The sequence below is a fragment of the Saimiri boliviensis genome, chromosome 3 (assembly GCF_048565385.1).
Source record: "Saimiri boliviensis isolate mSaiBol1 chromosome 3, mSaiBol1.pri, whole genome shotgun sequence".
Taxonomy (NCBI): Eukaryota; Metazoa; Chordata; class Mammalia; order Primates; family Cebidae; genus Saimiri; species Saimiri boliviensis.
In genome coordinates, this window is record NC_133451.1 from 62412501 (window position 1) to 62434010 (window position 21510).

General features: G+C 35.6%; 1 protein-coding gene across 2 annotated transcripts in view; it reads right to left on the reverse strand.

Moving 5' to 3' along the window:
* The window catches only part of GNRHR (gonadotropin releasing hormone receptor), a 14242-nt gene extending 8232 nt beyond the window's left edge, over nt 1–6010 (reverse strand). For both annotated transcript variants that reach the window (XM_003931893.3, XM_010342561.2), the window contains exon 1: nt 5458–6010. In XM_003931893.3, coding sequence (XP_003931942.1) covers nt 5458–5979 — 522 coding nt within the window. In that variant the 5' untranslated portion in view covers nt 5980–6010. The remainder of the gene's footprint in view (nt 1–5457) is intronic.
* Between the last annotated feature and the right edge of the window lie 15500 nt (nt 6011–21510).

Sequence of the window (21510 nt, forward strand, 5' to 3'; positions counted from 1 at the left end):
TTCTTCTTAGAATATTATCTTTAACACTCACCTTCTTCACACTAATTACACCCTTATCTAGTGTTGTTCAAAGATAATTGTCTTCAGATATGTGCTTCAGTTTCCTCATCTACATAAATGGAGAAAATGGTAATATCTACCTCTAAGGCCTGTCATGACAATAAATGAATTAATACATGAAAAGTACCTGAAATAGTGCCTGGCACACAGCACTGTATAAATCTGAACAATTACTACAATTAAACACTGAGGCACACAATTTTTATGTGTATCCATATGCATTTATATATGTGTATCATATATATTTTTTTCTTGATGTCTTTTAAGCATCAGTTTTCACTTCAAGCTTTTTCTGCCTTTTCTTCCCCAGCCTCCTACATGTAAAAAGGAAATAGACAATATTGCAGTGTTCCGTGTGCAGAGCTGGGTACAGTGTAGCAGTTAAAAGATCTGTCTATGAATATGGCCCTATAAGGATAACTAAATATGCTGATATACCAACATTTATTTCCACTTATTAGACAGTAATCTTGGGCATGTTATATCATATTGTAGGTTTAGTTTCTTCATGTGTAAAATAAGGATAATGATGTTACATAATTTTTGTGATTGTTAGAAGCATTGTATGAAATATTGCGTGTAAAACCTCATTCATTCATTCATTCATTCACTGCCTGGTCTGTGAACCTAGCAAGTAAAAGCTTTTAGCAAAATTCCTAGCACATATTTATGTCCTCAAGTATTATTTATCATCATCAACATTATTGCTGTTGTGATTTCTGCTAGTAGCACACTACTATGTTCTAGCACAATGTTTGGCATATTGTACCTGTGTGATAATATTTATTAAATTTAAACTGTTTGCCAAGTTCAGTAGTGCCAAATTTATACCAGTAAATACTCTGTATGTTAAGGCAAGCCTCCACACATCTTCAGAGGACACATCTTTACACCAAAGACTAAGGAGTGGCTCATATTTCTTGCCTGCAGGCCTGGGTTAACCATAGAAGTTAAAACCTGTCAATACATAATGCTCTATATTAGCACATATAGGCTAGTATAAGCTTAACAAGATAAACTATGAACTCTTTCTGCAGATAATCTGCTATTCTGGAATTCTTGTGGTATTAAATGACTCTTATTAGAAACCATGTGATTTTTAATTAGATATGGACAATATAATTTAGGAAATGTCTTGTCTTCAATTTAAATTAGCCGAAGACAATCCCAAAGCATGTTTGTTGCTTTTTCTTTACCTCCTTCCCTCTTTTGTTTTTCTTTCCTACCCTTCTTCCTTTTTCCTCCCCTTCCCTTCTCTCCCTCCCCTCCCCTGCCCCCACTCTCCTCCCCCGACTCCGCTCCCCTCCCCTCCTCTCTCCCTCCTTTTCCTTCCCCTCACCTCTCTGCCCCTCCCCTTTGCTATTTCCTCACATTTGTAAATGATACCTCCAGGACTTCAATTACTGTGCTCTAGCATGTGTAGTTTGCAGAGTGAGTATGATAGTTTTGTGACCAGGGAGTAGTTTGGCCAACTTTACTAATCAGTCTGAATGCATGCTATAATTTTGAAAAATTTGAAATAATCCACTTTTATATAAGCATTTCTTTTTGCTGTTTCTTAAAGAATCATGCATTTCATACTATTTCTGTACTTTTTCTTTCCTGACTTCAAAAACTTTTTTATGAAGGAAAGAAGAAAGGATGGGCTTAGGAAGAAAGGAAAAGAAGAAAAATTAAACATTAAATTAGTATTTAAAATTAAGGTGTAAAGTCTTAGATAATTTTATACATTGTATAATTTATTCTTTACAGTTACTCTTTTAAATGTAAGTAATTTGCTCACAGCCACATAGCTGGTAGCAGGTATTACTGAAATTTGAACCCACCTCAATTTGAATCTCATATTCATGCCATTTTTACTATCCCATTGGCTTTTGAGCTTTGTTGCAAGGAGATGTGAAGTCTTTAGTAACTGTGACTGGGAGCCAGTGAATAATGAAGTAGAGGGCTGGTCCGCCCTACCTCTATTTTAACCAGAGCAGCTCCGCTTATATCTGTTTTATTCATTAGAGCTTTTTGTACAGGATATTTTTTATGTACAGGAATTTTTGTACTATATTTTCCTTAAAAATTTTTAATAGACATATAATAATTGTACATATTATTGGGTACATTGTGATATAGAATTTTTGAAAAATAATTCTGTTACTAGCATAAAGTTTGAAAGTTTCTATCCTACAATATGCTGAAACTTCTGAGAAAGCATCCCCAAACTATCACAGATCATCATTTTCTGAGGTTAATAATGAGGAAAGTTGAAAATCTAGGAGGCCAATTTGCAATTTGGTCATTTTGAGCTGAGGCAAAATGTCATAAATTCTCAAACCCCCAGGTCCGAGTGGTGACAACATGTTTGTTAATTTTTTTTTCCAGCCGAGGTATGAAATACTCAAGTAATAGAAAATTAGTATGTGCACCGAAAGATGAAAATTAAAATTACCCTTTTAATGTAAATTGGGTACAATAGGATGTACCTTTGTCAATGGGCTTATCCACAGAGCATGGTGAAGTATGAGACACACTCATTATGTGTCACAGTCTAGAAATAAAAAGCCCTCTTTCTCTCTCATATTCCTCATCAAATATATGTAACATTAGTCATGGGATTGAAAACTCTTTTATTCAGAGAGATTGCAGAGAGTCATAATAAAGGAAAAGAATAAGACAACATGAGTCCAACAGAGCAAGTGACATTGAGAATGCCAGTGAATACTTTTAAATCAGTGCTTTCTGAACTGCAGGATATGCTCAGCAGTGAGTTGTATTCAACATTAAAAAATGAAATGTAACAGAATAGAGTATTTATTTCATCAAAATTTTTTCTCAGTTATGTGTGTGAGAGAAAGAGAGACAGAGTCACAAACAAGATCTCAATGCAGTATGTAATTCTTACTTTGGATTATTGCAAAAGGATTTGAACGCCATTGCCTTCAAAGATTTAGACCTTACCTCTCTAATATGTGAAATAGGGATAATAACACAGCTCCTATTTACCTCATAGAGTTAATGCAAATATCAAATAACATTATACTTATGTGAGGTTATTCAGGAAACTTTAGCAAAGTGCTTTAAAGTGTTGTTGAAAGAAAGAATGAGTCATGTGTTTACAAAATGAAATAACATCATTTCCTGTGGCTCATATTCACATACATCTCTCTAGTAATATATTTGAGGTCAGACTATTACATGAAATTCCTAAACAATTCAAAGTTAAGTTCCTATTTTATTTTTGCTGCATCAAGTTAGATAAATATTTGGCATTATCTTCCTATCATTGCTACAATATACTTAGATGAAAAGAACTGGATTAATAAAGCAATTTTTTTTTGTAGCTTCTGGGAGATTTCTTTTAAGAATAATCAAATCGTGAGTTTGTCCTTCAATTATTATCACAAATAGAATTATTTCTACTTCTTTTTGGGTTTTAATCTACTTCAGCATCTCACTTACTTTCCACATAGTTGTACTTACACAAAGATCTTAAATTGCCAACAGTCATGTCCTAAAGCAAATGATTTTACTTCTCATAGCCTGTCTTTCCTCTCCCTTCTAACAAACAAATAGGCAGAAAAACAAACACTCCCCTTCTCAAGTAGATCATTTCAATGGGTTTACTGTTTAAGCTCCTTGGCCAAAAAAATTGGCACTTTATTTTCTGCTGCTCTATTATTAACTTTCTCAATCCAATTTGTTGTCAAGTTTCAGTTTTTGTTTGAAATGTCTTTTACTATCAATTCTCCTTGATACCACCCTAGCCCCCAACCTGATCACTTCATTGCCAGATGATTTGAAAAAATTCTTTGTTTTATTCCACTCCATGTAGGCCTATATAATTTTTCCCCAATCTTTTCTTTTTCTTTTTTGGGACAGGGTATCATTCTGTCACTGATATTGGAGTGCAGCATGGCTCTCTGCAAGTCTGCCTTCCAGGCTCTAGCAGTTCTTCCACCTCAGCCTCCCGAGTAGCTGAGACCACAGGTGCGTGCCATCATGACTGGCATTATTATTATTATTATTATTTTTATTATTAGTTGAGATGGGACCTCCCTATATTGCCCAGTCTGGTCTCGAACTCCTGGCTCAAGTGGTCCTCCCACCTCAACCTCCTGAGTAGCTGGGACCATAGGCACAAAAGTGGAAAGAAAGAATGGAAAATTTTAAGAGCATAAGCCTTAGCTAGATCACCTCATTTCAGGTGGTATATTTGCTAAACTTATTCTTGTATATTCCATCACTGTGAAAGAAATCATATATTTTTCTTCAGAAAAAGAAAGCATTTTAGTTTTTCCCATTCCTCTTTCACATATTCAAAAGAAATATTAAAGTGAAAAATTTGGGATAATACAATTATCCAGCTTTCTAGTGTCTTGTACTATATAGTGAATTCTGCATGGCAGTTTTTTAAATTTTTTTTAACCATCTGGTCAGTTTAAAAAGTCTAGATAAATTTCCATTTTCAGAGGCAAGTTTTGGAGGATCCTATCTGACTTATTTCTTGACATATACTTGTCTCCTGGGTTTATCATGTAGCACATTTACATGCAAGAGAAAACTTGTTCATCTGCTATTAAGAGTCTTTATTTTCAAGAATTTGTCATTTTCTTCAGGGATCTGATTGTTGAAATGGCAGGTTCAGCAGGTCAGTTCACCAGGCTGCCTCTGATGAAGGCAACCTGCAAAGACGACGGCCCTCCGTGGGGAGGCCCTGTGCCTACCCTGTCCGTCATACGGCTTTCTCACTGACCTGCCTCCAGCAAAACTCAAACTAGCTTTGGGAAATATTTGGATGTCCAAATGTCCAAGATTTCTTGCTTTTCTTCTATATTCAGTCCCATTTGGCTACAAATTGCAGAGCAATATACTAATAAAGAATAATTCTCTCCAAGCTGCAGTGACAGAATTCTTAAAATTTCCACTCAAGAAACTCCAAATAGGAAACATTGTAAGTATTTTCTACCTAGGCAAATTTCATAATTCCTAAAGATTATCTTAAATAAACATTAAAACCATGTCAACCAGAGCAAAAAGAAAAATAAATAAAATAATAGGATGGAGATAAGGCCAATTTTGAGAGTAGCAATTTTTTGGGGAAGCATTTGCTGCATACTAGAGATGATATGAGCCACTCACTTTATTAATTTATTCATCACAAAGGCAATATTCGGTAAGCATTAACCCCCATTTTACATTTTATCAGTAAAGGAACTGAAACTAGAGAGGTTAAGAAATTTGCTCAAAGTAACATAATAGAGAGCCAGAATTAAACTTCACTCTCTGACTTCCAGTGCCCAAGCTCTTAAAGGTAATACATTACTTCCTTTGATAAAACCTTAAATCAAATTTAGATAGGAAATCTATGATTGCCATATCCTAATAAGTTCATGTATAATGGCTTACCTGTGGTCCTGCAAAGACACTACTGAGGATCCAGGCCAGACCAACCATGGACTGTCCAAGCTTTCTATTGCTTTTCAAAGCTAGGGGTCTCGTGATAGCCAGGAAGCGGTCCAGGCTGATCACCACCATCATGAAGGCTGGGGCATACATGGAGAAAAGCTTTAGATAACTGAGGACTTTGCAGAAGAACTCTCCAGCATACCATTGGACTGTAATGTTCCACATTCCATCAAGTGGCATGACAATCAGAGTCTCCAACAGGTTGGCTAAGGTCAGATGTTTTAAGAGCAGCTTCATTCTTGAGAGTTTTTTCCCTTTCTCTTTCTTCTGTGTCCACTTCTGAAGTTTCAACAAGAAAGAAGCATTAAAGGTTGTAGAGAGTAGAAAAAGGAAGAAAGTAACTGTCACTCGGATCTTTCCAGACAAGGTGAGAGTGGGGAGGTTGCCCTGCATCAGTGGGATGCTGTCATTGATGGCTAAACAGTGATTTTGATTCTGTTCAGGAGAGGCACTGTTTGCCATATTTCCCCAGGATGGAGCTTCAAGACTTGTGTCTCTGGTGCATCTGATATTTTATTGTAACCGGATATAAAGTCCTGTTTTATTTCTGCCTTCTTTAGATGGAAACGTCATAGGTTTAGACATATGTCAAATTTTGTCCCTGAGATACTTAATGTGAAAGATCAAGGTGAACTTGTTTTGTGTATTGGTAATCCAACGGAGTGCTAAAACAGAACAGGGCAAACACGTTCTGAGGGTCACGTGTAACTGTACCACCTCAGCAGATGGCCTGGATTTCACAATACTCTTCCTAAGTGATGAAGGACACACACAGCCTAATTTGGAATTTAAAAGTCAGGCATAATATTATGATTTAAATAACTTTTAAGATTTTTTCTAAAAACTATTTAGTGTTAGTGTTCTGTCCAACATACAGATGTAGAATGATAATGAAGAAAAATACAAACAACTTGATCCAATTAAAATCCATAGTCCTAAGGAATCAACACATTTCTTAAAAACATTTCTTTGTTTTCCTCTTCAAACACACTGTTGAGAACTCAAACACTGTATAAATTATTCACTTAAAATTATTCTACCACAAATTAAAACTTTAAATTAGAATCAATCCACTTGGCTGCATTCAAATTTATTAATCAGTCTTACTGGTCAGATCCATGCTTAAGTTAGAGTAAAAATGATTAGTCATTTTTTAAATTATTGCCTTGATTTTTGTAATTATCAAAATATTTTACTTGCTATTGTTACACATTAATGCATAGGGGAACTAGTTACTGTGTAACTGCTGTAACTGCATTTATATGTGTTTATGTTTAATATAATATGAATATGTACCTTTATAGGTTAACTGATCATTTCAAATTGGGACCACTTAGGCACTTTCTCTGTGTTGCTTCTTTAACTTTCATGGTGAGTGCTGGATAGTTATTTATCTATATTGGTAAGACTTACATTGGAACTTATTAAATCACCAGCTTGATTTGTTTAATGACAACAGGTTTGCTTCTGTGGCAGCCAAAGCAGGTACCATGTTAAGAATAAAAGTGGCTATTTTGACTTAGATGGTGCATTCTTATTGGTTCATTTATTATATTTGTTTATTCTGTCTTAAATATTTATTTAATAAATAGTTACTAAATATTTACTATATACATTATCTTAGCCTTTGCTGGTGATAAAAAGTGAACACAGCATCATCTGTCCCCTTTTAGGAGCTTGTTACTACAGAAGGTTAGTAAGTGTTTTAGAGATATCTTAGGCATCTCCTCAGCTTCCCTGTGTACTGGCTGTCTCCTGAATCTTGAGCAGCTTAGACCAGTCCTGTACCTGAGCTCCTTTTTGACTGTCACTACATGTGCAGAATTACCAGCTCCTCTCACTACTTCCAGATTTGACATATTTCTATTATCTATATAAATGTAAAAGAGATTTTTCTCACACCTGAGATTTGTGACTATAAAATTTTTACCCATGTCAAAACTAAGTTCTGATTCATCTAGGAGAGTAACAAAAGAAAAATTGTGCCTATATTAGCTATAATAGGTTCCTGATAACCAGTTTTGATGGAGACAGTTTATTTTTCTGAAGAACTCAAAAGCCTTTGCATATACATCATGTCAGTTAATCTGATCGGGGCCATATACCTGAAATGAACAGAACAGGATAACCATTGGAAAGACATACACATATGAAAAGTGTTTGTAAGTGGAAAAACAACCAAAAGAACAAAGGAAAGAATATTTATGTAAAAATATGATTTTAGTGAAGTATATTTTGCTCTTTGTCTTCGGTATTTAGGAAAAAAAGACTAGAGCATAAAAGCTTCATTATTTGTCCCTTTACCTCCCATTCTTTCCCTTCCCGTTCCCTTTTACTTTCGTTTCCCTTCCTTCTCTTTTCCTCATTTCCTCCCTCTCTTCCTCCATCTCTCCTTCCCTTCTTCCCTCCTTCCCTCCCTTTCTTTGTTAATGATGGACTGGTTCGGGAAGAGGTTGCAACCAAGCTGAATGTGACTATAGCACATACGGTAATAAGTGACTGGGGATTGGGGTACGAGGACAGAGAGGGAATGCTCACAAGCTGGAGCAACATGCTCAAATATGAAGACAATGTGAGAAAGTTCAAAGGGTATGTGAGAGCAAAAGTATAAATGATGAGGGAGCCTTCAGATCTGGAGAGCCTGTATTCCAAGAAAAGGAGTTTAGGCTTTACCTGTATAAAGCATGGAGTAAAATAGAGTAGGTATGGCCAGATTTATGCTTCAGAAAGCTAATTGTGTAACATACAAAGAATGCCTTGAAGGGATTTGGGGAATATTGGGCAATCAAAATTCAAGGCAGTTAATCTATTTGGAAAACCCTTGCTAACAACACAATATGAAAGGTATAAAGACCTAAAGTGCAGGGTGTGGCTATGAATGTCAGGTGAATGATGTTTGATGCATTTGAGGAGCTCAAGTTGTTGAATCTAAGTTGTTGGATGAGTCAGCTATAAAGATTTTGAAGGTGCTGTCAATACTGATACTATTACGAATAGTTAACATTTATTGTATTGGGTACTTACTTTCTGTCAGGCCCTTTTCTAAGCATGTTGCACATATTAATGCATTTAGACCTTACAACAACCCTAGAGGTCAGTACTATTATTTTCATTTTATGGTTGAGAAAAGTGAAGCAGAGAGGTTTAAATATCTGTTCCATATCAGAGTTTGTCATGGGGGAGCGGTGGCTATCTAGGCTGGTGGTGCAGGGGCAAAAGAGTTTACCGTTGTAGGTCAAGAAAGGCAGATTTGTAGAGAAAGTAGGAAAATATGTTGCCAGGGAGACAACGGGCAGTATCAGCTGAAGGGAAGCTGACTGCAAAGAAACAAAGGCTTTCTGGAGATTTTATAGGGTGGTGTTTACGCTGTATGCTGAAGAGGGCTTTGTGCAGTATCGATAATGCCAAGGTTGCAGTGAGCTAACTTGCAGGTGTCTGGTGATAGTTGGGCACAGGAGGATTGTGAATTATTTGTGCAGGAGGGTTATATGTCCTTGTAGCTTATCTGCTTTTTCTTTTTGCTCTCACCTGCTCCCACCAGCCTGACTCTTTTTCTCTAATTAGGACTCCATAAAATTGTGCTTACATCCCATGCAGTCTGCCTTCGGAGCTCCTGTCCTTAACTATGCAATGCTACCTTTCTGGTAGGAGTTGGGGTGGAAAGATCTATGAGGTTAGTGCCATAGTCCTTAGTGAATGAAGGACCATGTTAATAGGCCCTTTTGGTTGCAAAAAAGGGAGACTGTCTTAGATAATGAAGGTCTCTTTCATAATACACGGACCTAGAAAGCTAACAGGAGTCCAGGCGGCTGTAGGGATGAGTAACTCCTGCTGATTCATCACCTGAGCTGGCTTTCAATTATAGTATATTTTTTTCTCTTCATATTATTTTTCCCATCATCTTCTTGAACCTAACTAGCCAGTTTTTTTGGGGTGGTGGTGGGAATTACAAGTTCAGCTTCTGAAGGGAAAGAGTGATGATGGTTTAGAAGTGACCAGGGGAGCAAGGAATATTTTTCATACCTCTTTACTTATGAGAATAAAACAATAGAGGAAGGCAGCTCTTTCAAATGAGAAGAATATGTGTAAAAAGGCATTTGAGAAAAAAATTTTGTTTCCAGTAAAGAGAGAAGATGGTGGTAGCACAGTATCAGAAAAAAAAAAAGTTTTTTTTTTAGTTTTTGAAAACATGACTTACTTTGTTAAACCAAGAATGATAGTGTCTATGACAACTGTGAAGTGAGTAAAAGAGGAACTTTAAAAATTTAAGTGTAAATGGAATAATTTGAGGAAGGAATGTGGATAAAGTATTATGAGGAAATATTTACACAAAATTGCTGTGAAGGCAAGCAACAAATTCTAAAAGCCATACAAAATTTTTTAAGCCATGTTAAATCATGCATAGCACTTCACATGACAGATTCACTTTCATTTTTCCAAGAGAGCATATTATTTGGAGGATCACACTGTAAAATATTGTTGCAATTTTTATTTCAGTATAGATGTCTTAGAGGTAAATGATGGGAAATTATGGTTGAAAATTTATGTAAGATTTTTGAGATCAGATTAAGGAAATGCATATATAATACAAATCATCAACATGAAATTAACAAAAAAGCAGAAGTATGAGCATGTTTATTTTCCAAAATTTATATTCACTAAATACTAAAAGTAGTAATCTTTTACTTTTAAGTATAATTAGGAATATATAAAAAGATTTAAACCAGCAATAAAAAAATTATCATATTTAACAATTCAACTCACCATTTATTAAGCATTATGTACTACACACTATACTTGTGGATACCAAAAATAAGTCTAGCCAAAGCTCATATTTGATATTTCCAAGCATATTTTATAACTGTATTGTTATGAGACCTTTTTTTTTTTTTTTTTTTTTTTGAGACAGAGTCTCACACTATTGCCCAGGCTTAAGTGCAGTGTGTGATCCTGGCTTACTGCAACCTCTGCCTCCTGGGTTCAAGTTATTCTTCTGCCTCAGCCTCCCAAGTAGCTGGGACTACAGGCATGTGCTACCATGCCCGGCTAATTTTTATATTTTTAGTAGTTTCACCATATTTTCCAGGCTGATCTCAAACTCTTGACCTCATGATCCACCCTCCTCAGCTTTGCAAAGAGTTGGGATACAGGTAGGAGCCACCATGCCTGGCCAAGATATTTTTATTTACATAAACTTTATGCAAGTTGCTTGTATTAAAAAGAGTAAAAAAAAAGTATAATTTAAATTTTGTTCTTTTGCTGATAATCTTCTGTTGACACACAACATTTCTATTTCATGATGCAATTCAATTTTAAAATACAACAGATCTTATTTCCACCTTCTTGGGAATTGTAAATTTGAAAGCTAGGTCCCCAATAATTGTATTAATTAAGAATTTGTGATACAAATATGTAATAATATAAATAAGATTGTAAAATACAATTTAGAAAAATATAATGATTGGCATTATCTGTTTCTCTTTACATTTCAGTGAGACTGGGCACACATGAAATTGACATCCTATTAATTTCTATATAACATATTCACTTTTATTATTTTTTCCTTTCTTAAGACTTTTAAAATAAAAGTGTTTCAAAAATCAAATTTTATAAAAATAATACTGTATTTCTAAAGTATTTAGGACATAAGATTAAAACCAACTTGAAGCCTGGGCAATACAGGGAGAAACTATCTCTACAAAAAAAAATGAAAAAAATTAGCCAAGCATGGTGGTACCCACCTGTATTCCCAGGCACTCTGGAGGCTGAGGTGGGAGGATCTCTTGAGCCTGGGAGTCAAATGCTGCAGTGAGCTGAGATTGAGCCACTCCAGTCTGGGTGACAGAGCGAGATACTGTTTCACAAAACAAAAAAACACTGTTGAAGCCCAGAGATTGTAATTATTTCATAAAATCTTTGAAAAGTATTTTTATTCAGATAAATCACTCACTTCCTTTATAGTTACTTTTATCTGAAACTTTTCCACTAATTGCTTTGCTAGGATGTGTAATCTGGATCTTTATTAGTATTGTTTTTCAAAGGTAGAAATGATAACAGGAAGTGGAAGAATAAAAATCCCTTTCTCTCTACTTATTTCTCTTCATCTATGATGCAGATATTACACATACAAGGCCTTTGTTTTAAGGTGTAATTTCATAGATGGGGTATATGTCTATGACATAGTATTACTTCTATAGATTTTTTTTTTTACGAGATCACCAAAACATTAATAGAAACAAAGAAAAATATTTTAAAGCAAGTCTTTGAATAATAAAACTTGCTTAATCAATAGTCTACTAATCAGGATTATGGTTAGTTACCTGAAAATGTGTTTGCATTGCACTCCAGTGAGAAAGAGACAAAAAAAGTGGGTCGGTGGGAGGGGGAAGAACCCTGAAAAGCAGCCAAAGCAGCAGTCTGAGTAAAAATGAGAGAACTAAGAGGTCAAAGTGAAAATGTGAATAAGGATGGCATATCTTAATAAAACTAGTCTTACCAGATATTGAATTACCTGATGAGGGAGTCTATAAGCCACAGCTGAGTACAATCACAAAGATACCAAAAGAAATGCCAGATAATTCATATTAGTAGTCACAAATGCATGCAGTTTAAAAGCCAAAAAGAAACCACTAAGAAGTGAAACTCATTTATTAAAATTTTACTAGCATATTGTAGGATGTATTGAAAGTGTATTGTCCATATTATTTCAACATGCAGCACTTGTAGTAATGTCTGTATTATATTTAACTGACCTATTTAATAAACTTGATAATAATTAATTTATATTCAGCATATTGGATTTCCAGTATTATTTCAAGGTTTTTTAAATTTTAAAGTATTTAATTTACAAATAAGAATTTTATGTATTCCAGGTTTACAATATGGCGATTTGATATACCTATACTGTGTAATGATTACAGTCTAATTAATGAACACATCCACCACAACTCATGCTGTGCATTAGATCCCCAGAACTAGTTCATCTTATAACTGTACTGTTTGATTAACATCTCCCTATTTTCCCCAAGCTCCAGTCTCTGGTGCTCCCTGTTACATTCTTTGAATGAGGTTGACTTTTTTTTAGATCATGAAGTATTTGTCATTCTGTGTCTGGGTTATTTTACTTAGCATAATGCCCTCCAGGTTCATCTATGTTGTCACAAATGGTAAGATTTACTTCTTTTCTGTGGCTGAATAATGTTGTGTGTGTGTAAGTTTAAAAAATTCACATTAAAAAAATTTCATCCATTAATGAATGCTTAAGTTGTTTCCATGTTTTAGTTATTGTGAATAATGTTGCAATCAACATTGGGATGGAGATATCTCCTTGAGATACTGATTTCACTCCTTTTGGGTACATACCCAGAAGTAGGATTGCTGAATCTTATAGTAGATCTATTTTTAATTTTTTGAGGACTCTCCATATTGTTTTCCATAATGACTATACCAATTTACCTTCCTACCAACAGTGTACAGACAAAGGTTCCCTTTTCTCCACACACTCAGCAACACTTGTCTTTTTGTTAAAAGCCATCCTACAGATGTGAGGTGTTATCTCATTGAGGTGTTATTTAATTGTGGTTTTAATTTGCACTCTCTGGTGATTAGTGATGTTGAGCATCTTTTCATGTACCTGTTGGCTATTTGCATGTCTTCTTTGGAAAAGGATTTATTCGGGTAATGTTCCATTGTTAAATTGGGTTATTGGAGTATTTTTGGTATTAAATTGTGTCAGTTCTTTATATATTTTGGATATATGATTATAATACACTTAGCAGGTATATGGCTTGGCAATATTTCCTCCCATTTCGTAGGTTGTCTTTTCATTTGTTCATTGTTTCTTTTGCTTTACAAACGCCTTTTAGTTGGATGCAGTACCACTTGTTTTGTTTGTTTGTTTTTGCTTTTGTTGCCTATTCCTTTGGTGTCATATCCAAAAACATCATGGCCTAAACCAATGTCAAGGAGCTTCTCCCCCTACATTTTCTTCTAAGACTTTTACAGTTTCAATTTTACATTTGAGTCTTCAATCCATTTTGAGTTAGTTTTTGCATATGCTGTAAAATCAGGATCCAATTTCATTCTTTTCTGCGTGTTTTCATCATGAACTCTTGCAAGATACTATTTATAGCATAAATGTCCAAATCTGAAGGGTGATGACACTGGTGCCCAGGTGGGAGACATTATTAATAGTATTAATGATATCTCCCCATTGTTACTGTCTTGGCTTGCAGAGAGGAAGAGGGAACTCATTATCATTCAGCACATTATCATGCAGGTCACTTACAGCCAACTTATTTGTAGGCACATCCTTAAAATGTATTAACATACCTGTCTTTAGGTTAAATTTTTTTCTAAATTGAAAATAAAATATTTTGTATGCTAGATAGATAAAAATAATACCTATTACCCAGTGCAAAATGTGCTACATTCTAAATTAATACTGTTATTCAAAATAATATAATGTCACAACAAACAAAAGATTTTATATTTTCATGTTTTTAATTTGTAAATCACAGATTTTTCATACTATACATATTCTGTTAATCTTGGAAAAAAGCAATGTAGCCTAGGTATTTAAGCCACCAGTGCTCCTCGTTACCTATTGTTTTTGTGTGTATGTAAACCATATACAGTTCCTACAAGAAAAAGAAGCATTTTATTTTTCTGGAAATGCCCCTCCCTGATCTGAGGAGCTGTCAATCAAAAGTCCCACCTCCTCCATCACAGGAGTGATACCCTGATCCAAGTTTGTATTCAGAGGCATCCTCAGGACTTTTTAATTTTTATTTTTACTATAGCCTTTGGACAAGACTCCTGTATTTTTGTCTGAGATTGGTAGCTTAGCACTAACAATAATCTAAGTCTAGAATCAGTGAACATGTCTTCACCACCTCATAGGGAAGTGTCTGCCTATGAATGAAGACTAAAAAGAAGTGAGTTAATATGTTATGTGTGTGTGGGTGTGGGTGTGTGTGTGTGTGTGTGTGTGTATGTGTGTGTGTGTGTGTGTGAGAGAGAGAGAGAGAGAGAGAGAGAGAGAGAGAGAGAGAGACTGAATTCTTGAATCCAGTTTCAGATATGTCAAAGATGCAGATCCCTAAATTTTTTAGTTAGATGAGCCAATAAATGTCTTCCTTTGTACTTAGGCTAGTGTTAATTGAGTTTCAGACTCCTGCAGCCAAAGAATCTTGGACATTATACATATAGTTTTATTTTGTTTATGCTCAATTTCTAAAACATCAAAAAATAAAAAGTTAAACATCAAAAAGTATCATATAAATGTAAAACACTATGTCAAATATTTTAAAAGCAATTTAAAAAGCTACTATATTTATTCATCCATGAAGTTTATGACAAATGTTACATTTTAGAAGACTATGGAAGATAGAGCTTTGCTTATAATTATGTCACATACCATAGTATAGTTGCTAAATCTGTGATCTCTGGAATCCAGTTGTCTGATTTTGAATCCTAGTTCAGTTCATTATATATTCTCTGGTTTTTGCAAGTTACTTGACTTCTCTACCTCAGTTTCCCCAAGGTGACCATCCTCATAGCATTGGAGGGAAATTTCAATGTAATAAGCCATGTGAAGTGTGCCTGGCACATAGTAAGGACTCTAAATATTATCTGCTATTAACGCAATTTTGAGGGGGTTTATGAAAAATTTTATATCAAAATGAAGGCAATTAGTGGTAGCTGTAGAACTGTCATCAATTAAAAATAAGAGGATAAATTACTGAAAAGACACTGGTGGACTACCATCTGAGAAATTACCCTGATGGGATAATATTCAGGTAAATGACAACTGACTTGCTAATCTGGTATAACAGTACATTTTTAGACATCTGTACTTTCAGCTAGGATTTCTGTGTGGGAAAAAGGAGAATGAAGCTGTAATGTTGGGGTTTTGGGGTTCAGGGGAGTGCTCAGCTCACTCCACAGAGTGCTCCTGGCTCTTAGTCTCCTGCTCTCTCAAGAATGGGAGAGGGGACCACAGCAGGTCGGCTCATAAAGTAAATACCAGACCGCAAACAGTGTTTGCAGAACATGATTTATTAAGGTAGACAAAGAGAAAAAGGAGAGGAAGAGAGAAAGCTTCCACGAGAGAGAGTGTGTGGAAGGGGACGGCAGAGGGGATATCTGCCCCATGAGGGAAACAGAAATTTTTAACCTTGGGTGGGGAGGGGGGGGGGAATTCCCACCTTCTCCAAGGTCGCCGGCCAATGAAAAGAGTTCTCTTAAACTTCTGCTGCAATGATTGACTTTTGACCCTTTCCTGTGCCCATGAAAATTAAAACAGAAACCGTTAAATCTCCTGGATGGAAAGGCATGGGAGTGGGGCATGGTGCTGGGAGGTTCTTGCCCTTGGAACTATGCCCCCTTGTGGACCCAGAAAGAGAACGCATTCCCTCAAAGTGAAAGCAGAATTTTCTATTATTTATTCTGGTTGATAATTTGTATGATTGAGAAATTTTAATAGTATGGAGGAATGCACTATGGTAATATTTGCGTGGTCTATTCAAGCCACTTATTGAAACATAGCCCATGTGTCTGAAGATTATTTTACTATTAAGTGTGTGTATATTTGAGAACCATTTTCTGACTTCACTTTCATGCTTGAAGGAGAATGAGAACAAGTCAGCGAGCATTGTGACCTATTCCATGTACCTGAGGGGATTATCATGTTGTTTTGTGTCACTCGAGGTGAGGAAGTCATAAATAGATAAGGGATTAGTGTTGGCACAAGAACCTGAAAGAAAACAGGTAGATACATTATCCTGAGTAATTTTCATAGGCAATATTATTGCAACTCACTAGACGACAACCTACTACTATGTTGATCCTGTGGAATCCATGTGCTTGTCAGCAGGGGGTGACTCAGAGGGAGTATGTTGCTAATACCTACTCTATGAGTCTCCAAGAGTTCTGGCTCTGCAAATTAGTAGAGAAAACTTCCCAAATAAACTGTAATCCATGTTTACTCATCTATTTACCATCAATCTGAATAGGTAAAAGGGAAAATTCTATGTCTTAGTCCATTAGTCTCATTAAACTTTTGTCACATTCTAATAAACAGTTTTCATGATTCTAAAACAGTATGTGTTTAAATGCAGCATTAAATGTGCATCAAGAGAGGTGACATCTAACTTATATATTGTTTGGGAACTACAAATGTTTAACAAGCATTTAACCTTTGGGCTTTAATCTACAGGGAACTTCTGCACTAGAGAACAGTTTGGATGTGATCCAGTCTCAAAAGTATGTCACTTGAGTGTAGACACTAGGCTTGTTTGGAAGAGCACATTCATTTCTCCAGCTTTCAATACCAGCAAGGAACCTTTAGCAAGGATGCCTTTAGAATCTGCACCAACAAGTGGTCCACCAGTCACCCTAGAGAGCAAATATATATATATATATATATATGTAATTACTGCAATTTATAGTGAATACTGCATATTTTTCTCTTTTGTAATAAAGAAGGAAGAGGACAGAAGAAAAAACACCACCTATTTCAAAACAAATGATGCTAGTCTAGAATATTTTTGCTTTCTACAATCATTTACTTAAAGATATCAGTATATGTCTTCAGATATATCCATGCAATGATGGAAAACATGTATGAAAAATTTTAGGCCTGGTACAGTGGCTTGCTCCTGAAATCCCAGCATTCTGGAAGCTCAGGCAGTAGGATCACTTGAGGCCAGGAGTTTGAGACCAGCCTGGGCAATATAGCAAGACCCTGTCTCTACGAAAAATTAAAAAATTAGCCAGGCATAGTGGTATGTGCCTGTAGTCCCAGTTACTCAGGAGACTGAGGCGGGAGGATTGCTTGAGTCCAGCAGTTCAAGATTACAGTGAGTTTTTAATTGCACCACTGTCTTCTAGTCTAGGTGACAGAACATGATCTAGCGAAAACCAACACACACACACACACACACACACACACACACACACACACACACGCCACCAAAAAAAAAAGTTTTAACTTAATTATACCCAAGGGAGCTGTTGAAGATACTATTGCTTATGCAGTCATCATTATGTTGATGGTACTTTCTGATGATCTTTCCAAACTCCCTTATTTCCAGGTAGATAATGGCAGAAAAAAAGGAAGGTTTCTTGAGAAAATTTTAAGTATACAGTACATAATTATTAATGACAGTCACCATGCTGTACATTAGATATGTAGAACTTATAACTGAAGGTTTGTACTCTTTGATCAACATCCCTCTATTCTCCCTACTACTCCCACCCACAAACCCCATCCATGGCAACTATTGTTATACTATGTTTCAATGAGTGTGAAAAAATCATTGAAACTATTGTTATACTATGTTTCAGTGAGTTAAAAAAAAATCAAACTCCTTGAGTTTTTTTGTAGATTCTAGGTGTAAGTGAGTTTATGGATTATTTTTTTCTGTCTGGCTTATTTTACTTAGCATAATCTCCTCTAGGTTCATCATTGTTATTGCAAATGGAAGGATCTTTTTTGTTTGTTTTTATGGCTGAATAATACTCCAATATGTATCACATTTTTAAAATCTACTCATTCGTTGATGGACACTTAGGTGGTTTTCATATCTTGGCTATTGCGAATAAAACTGCAATGAACATAGGAATGTAAATATTTCTTTAAACCTGTTTACAAATCTTTTGGATAAAAACTTAGAAGTGGGATTGCTGGATACCATAAAAATATGATGATTCTATTTTTAGTGTTTCCAGGACAATTCATACTGTTTTCCCTAATGGCTGTACCAATTTACATTCCCACTAATACACTTATCAGAGTGTTTTGTTAATTAGTCATCCTAATTGTAAGGTATGACCTCATTATGGTTTTGATTTATGCTTTCCTAGTGCCTAGTGACCTTCTTCACAGAACTGGAAAAAAACACCTTAAACTTCATATGGAACCAAAAGAGAGCCCGCATAGCCAAGTCAATTCTAAGAAAAAAGAACAAAGCAGGAGGCATCACACTACCAGACTTCAAACTATACTACAAGGCTACAGTAATCAAAACAGCATGGTACTGGTACCAAAACAGAGATATAGACCAATGGAACAGAACAGAGGCCTCAGAGGAAATATAACATATCCACAACCATCTGATCTTCGACAAACCTGACAAAAACAGGCAATGGGGAAAGGATTCCCTGTTTAATAAATGGTGTTGGGACAACTGGCTAGCCATGTGCAGAAAGCAGAAACAGGACCCCTTCCTGACACCTTACACTAAAATTAATTCCAGATGGATTAAAGATTTAAACATTAGATCTAACACCATAAAAACCCTAGAAGGAAATCTAGGCAAAACCATTCAGGACATAGGCGTAGGCAAGGACTTCATGACCAAAATGCCAAAAGCAATGGCAACAAAAGCCAAAATAGACAAATGGGACCTAATCAAACTCCACAGCTTCTGCATGGCAAAAGAAACAGTCAGTAGAGTGAATCGGCAACCAACAGAATGGGAAAAAATTTTTGCAGTCTACCCATCTGACAAGGGACTGATAGCCAGAATTTACAAAGAACTAAAACAGATCTACAAGAAAAAAACAAACAAGCCCATTCAAAAATGGGCAAAGGATATGAACAGATACTTTACAAAAGAAGACATACAGGAGGCCAATAAACATATGAAAAAATGCTCATCATCACTGGTCATTAGAGAAATGCAAATCAAAACCACATTGAGATACCATCTCACACCAGTTAGAATGGCGATCATTGAAAAATCTTGAAACAACAGATGCTGGAGAGGATGTGGAGAAATAGGAACACTTTTACACTGTTGGTGGGAATGTAAATTAATTCAACCATTGTGGAAGACAGTGTGGCGATTCCTCAAGGACCTAAAAATAGAAATCCCATTTGACCCAGCAATCCCATTACTGGGTATCTATCCAAAGGATTATAAATCATTCTACTATAAGGACACGTGCACACGAATGTTCATTGCAGCACTGTTTACAATAGCAAAGACCTGGAACCAACCCAAATGCCCAACGATGATAGACTGGATAGGGAAAATGTGGTACATATACACATTTATTGGAATATTATGCAGCCATCATACCGAGCTAATTTTTGTATTTTAGTAGAGACAGAGTTTCATCATGTTGGAATATTATGGAATATTATGCAGCCATCAAAAATGATGAGTTCACGTCCTTTGTAGGGACATGGATGAACCTGGAAACCATCATTCTCAGCAAACTGACACAAGAGCAGAAAATCAAACACCGCATATTCTCGCTCATAGGCAGGTGTTGAACAATGAGAACACATGGACACAGGGAAGGGAGCACTACACACTGGGGTCCATTGGGGGGAAATGGGGGAGGGACGGGGGTGGGGAGGTGGGAAGAGATAGCATGGGGAGAAATGACAGATACAGGTGAGGGGACGGAAGGCAGCAAACCACACTGCCATGTGTGTACCTATGCAACAATCTTGCATGTTCTTCACATGTACCCCAAAACCTAAAATGCAATTAAAAAATAAATAAATAAATAAAAGAAAAAGAGAAAAAAACCACAAACAAATACTTGTTTGCATGTCTCCTAACTCTGAGAGTGCAGGAATATGTTCATTTTAACATCCCTGCACATAGCACAGCATTTGGCACATAGATAGTAGTCAATAAATAATCACTATATGAAAGTTTGTATGAATAAAATAAAAGTTTTCTTGAATCTATCACTGCTTCTACCTGCTTAGAAACTTTTGTTAGCTCTGGGACTATTGTTCATAAACAGCAATAATCGTTAAAAGCATATTAAGCATAAAGAAAAGCATCTTAGTGTAGAGTTCAGAGTACTGGCACTAGGGCCCAATTTCCTATGTTTAAATCTCAGTTCTTTTGCTGCTAAATAGCTCTGTGAGTTTAGATAAGTTACTTGTTTTTTTGGTCTCAATCTCCTCATCTAGAAATAGGGCTTACAATAGTACAAATATACTGCAGAGGACTGAGGTAACTATAATGCATTCATATTGATAAGGAGCTTAAAACAGTGCTTGGCACATGGGAATACTATATAAGAGTTGTTAATTAATAAGATATTTAGGACGTTGGAACCACATTGTGAAAGCTCCATGATTGTTAGTTTTGCTTAGAACCAGTTGAGTGTTTCTCAGTGAAAAGACAATCACACTAAAGTCACCAGTAAACCATCTCATTTCTTCATTGCTTATTCTAAATTGAGGCTCTTCCCTACTCCTGCTCACAGCTTTATACAGTAAGGTGATTTAGCACTTTAGGATTTTAATGAGACCTATTTGATATCAATGCAATTCTAATTAGATACGTTGGCTAGGAAACATACTTAAGCCTTTAAAAATTGTCAGTCTCTTGAGAAAGCTGCACTGGTTAATTGGAAATTTAAAACTACAAGAATAAAGTTCTTGAAATTGGAATAGGCAGACTTACCTGGCAGGCATCCACATGTGGCTCCGGGAACCTGGCACACAACATTCCAGGTGTGATGACTCTGCTGTATGCCTCTCTGCTGTTGCAGGTCATATTATCTATAATCTTCACTAATACCTTTTGGAGTACATTAGGACTTGTTCCTAATGGCAGAAAATTATATAATGTTTGCTGATGTCACTATTCATCTTTCTGGCTAGGCTATTAGTATCTAACTTTAATATTATGTACAATTCCTAAATCAAATCATATGTAAAGCATAATTAAGCTTTTAACTCTTAGTAACAAAAAGCAAGTAATGTTTATAAACATACCAAGCTATAGCTGAAAAATGACCATTTTTAGAAACAATTAGTGTGTACATTTATATGTAATGAGATTTTTTCTTTGAATTTTGAAATGTTATATTTATTACATGTTTATTAACATATTAATATATTGTGTAAAAGAGAAAAATAAAAATAATAGCATGAGCATATTTTGAATAACTCAATAAACTGTATTTTAGAAGATAACCCATGGAAACTACATCTTGTTTCTTATTCTGTACAGA